Genomic DNA, 1676 nt, shown 5'->3' with positions numbered 1-1676 from the left:
CACTACACACACACACACACACACACATATATATATATATATATATATATATATATATATATATATATACCTATATGTGTGTGTGGTCCACGTATAGTTGTAAGTCATACACGATGACTCATGTGTACGAGGGGTTAGTTCTGGGCTGACCTATCAGTGTTGTGTGCTATGTGATATTTGTTATACACATACAAGTAATTTGGTATGTGTTCACCAATAGAATATGAGTATAAACTGTGGTGTAGTGTGTAAAGTAGTGTAAAATAATAGATGATGAGTGACGTACTGCAGAGAAGACCGGGCACTCGGGATACACGAGATGTTGTGTTAGTAGCTAGAGAGGACTGACGGTAGACAATATGTCGACTATGACTATATAGGTGGAGGTTATGATGTGATCTGTTGTAAGCTTTAACACTACTCTGAAGTACAACACTGTTCTACAATATATATATATATGTATATATATATATGTATATATATATATATATATATATAGTACTTTACAAGTACTACATCTTTGTTTTCAGTATTGAATCCTTTATAATGTTACTATTCTGATAATACTGTTGTAGAGACTATTATGCGGCTGCGGAAACAACAACAAAGAAATTCGAGCGGAAACTGGCCAAAGAAAGGAGGAAGCGCGAACGCGTCGAACAAACACTCTCTGACTTGGCACGGCAACATAGACGTTTGGAGACCAAAGTATCGCACATAGGTGAGATTATATATATATATATATATAAATATACATATACTGACATGTATATATATATATATACTATGACACAATTTTAAATCATATGACAACCACATACAGGCGGATTAGACCGCACAGACTCCACACCCACTTTCCAACCGGGCGATGAGAGTGACGACGAGTTCTACGATGTGGAGAATGATGAGTGGGTGGATGAGTATGAAGACAACGCCGAGTGTTCGCGCAAGCCTTCAGACGAGCCGCAACAAGTGGTCAAGGGGAGTATGACTGTGCCGAAGTTCATGACGCACTACCGGAATAAGATACCGTACAGGCTCAACAAGAAGATTAACTTCTGGTGTGTGAGTGTGTGTGAGATGGCTGTGGTGAAACATCGTGGGCTTATTTAAGTGTGTGATCGATCCGATACCCTAAACCCTAAAACAAGACGTTACGGGTTTAATGTTGCCATGGTAACACCCTAAGATACCGTGCAGGCTCAACGTGAAGATTTACTTCTGGCGTGTAAGAGTGTGTGGTGGTGTGAGTTGTTGTGATGAAGTCGTTGAGCTCGTTGTGTGTGCTATGAGTCCGCTACCCTATACCCTAAAATAAGCAAAAACGGGTCTACCGTTGCTATGGCAACACCCCTGGTCCATACATATCACATGACAGGAATAATAACCCATGCTGGTTGCCCTGACCGTGAATCACTATCTGCGTGGGATTTGTGAGTATATTCTAGTCTGCTTATGTTTACTACAGTTAGTGTGATCATCTAGTCTTGCAAGGGTAATTGTAGTTACCAGTAGGCATGGGAGTTGGATATAGGCTGTGTAGATGTTTAGAGGTAGATAGGTAAGTATACTGTTACGGTTCTTTGTGGTGGTATTGTCTCGAGTGCATACTTGCATGCATGCGTGTAGTTAGTTGACACATACACCTACAACCACAACACCTACACCTACAACCA

General features: G+C 40.3%; 1 protein-coding gene across 1 annotated transcript; it reads left to right on the top strand.

Moving 5' to 3' along the window:
* Positions 1-575: 575 nt before the first annotated feature.
* Positions 576-1113, top strand: SARC_15574 (hypothetical protein; the record flags this gene model as incomplete). Its single annotated transcript, XM_014290308.1, has 2 exons — positions 576-721; positions 824-1113. Coding segments are annotated over 2 exons (436 nt in total), but the record flags the coding sequence as incomplete, so codon positions are not given.
* Positions 1114-1676: the final 563 nt, after the last annotated feature.

The sequence above is a fragment of the Sphaeroforma arctica genome (genome assembly GCF_001186125.1).
Source record: "Sphaeroforma arctica JP610 unplaced genomic scaffold supercont1.6352, whole genome shotgun sequence".
Taxonomy (NCBI): Eukaryota; class Ichthyosporea; order Ichthyophonida; genus Sphaeroforma; species Sphaeroforma arctica.
This window is presented reverse-complemented; position numbering and strand designations above follow the sequence as displayed.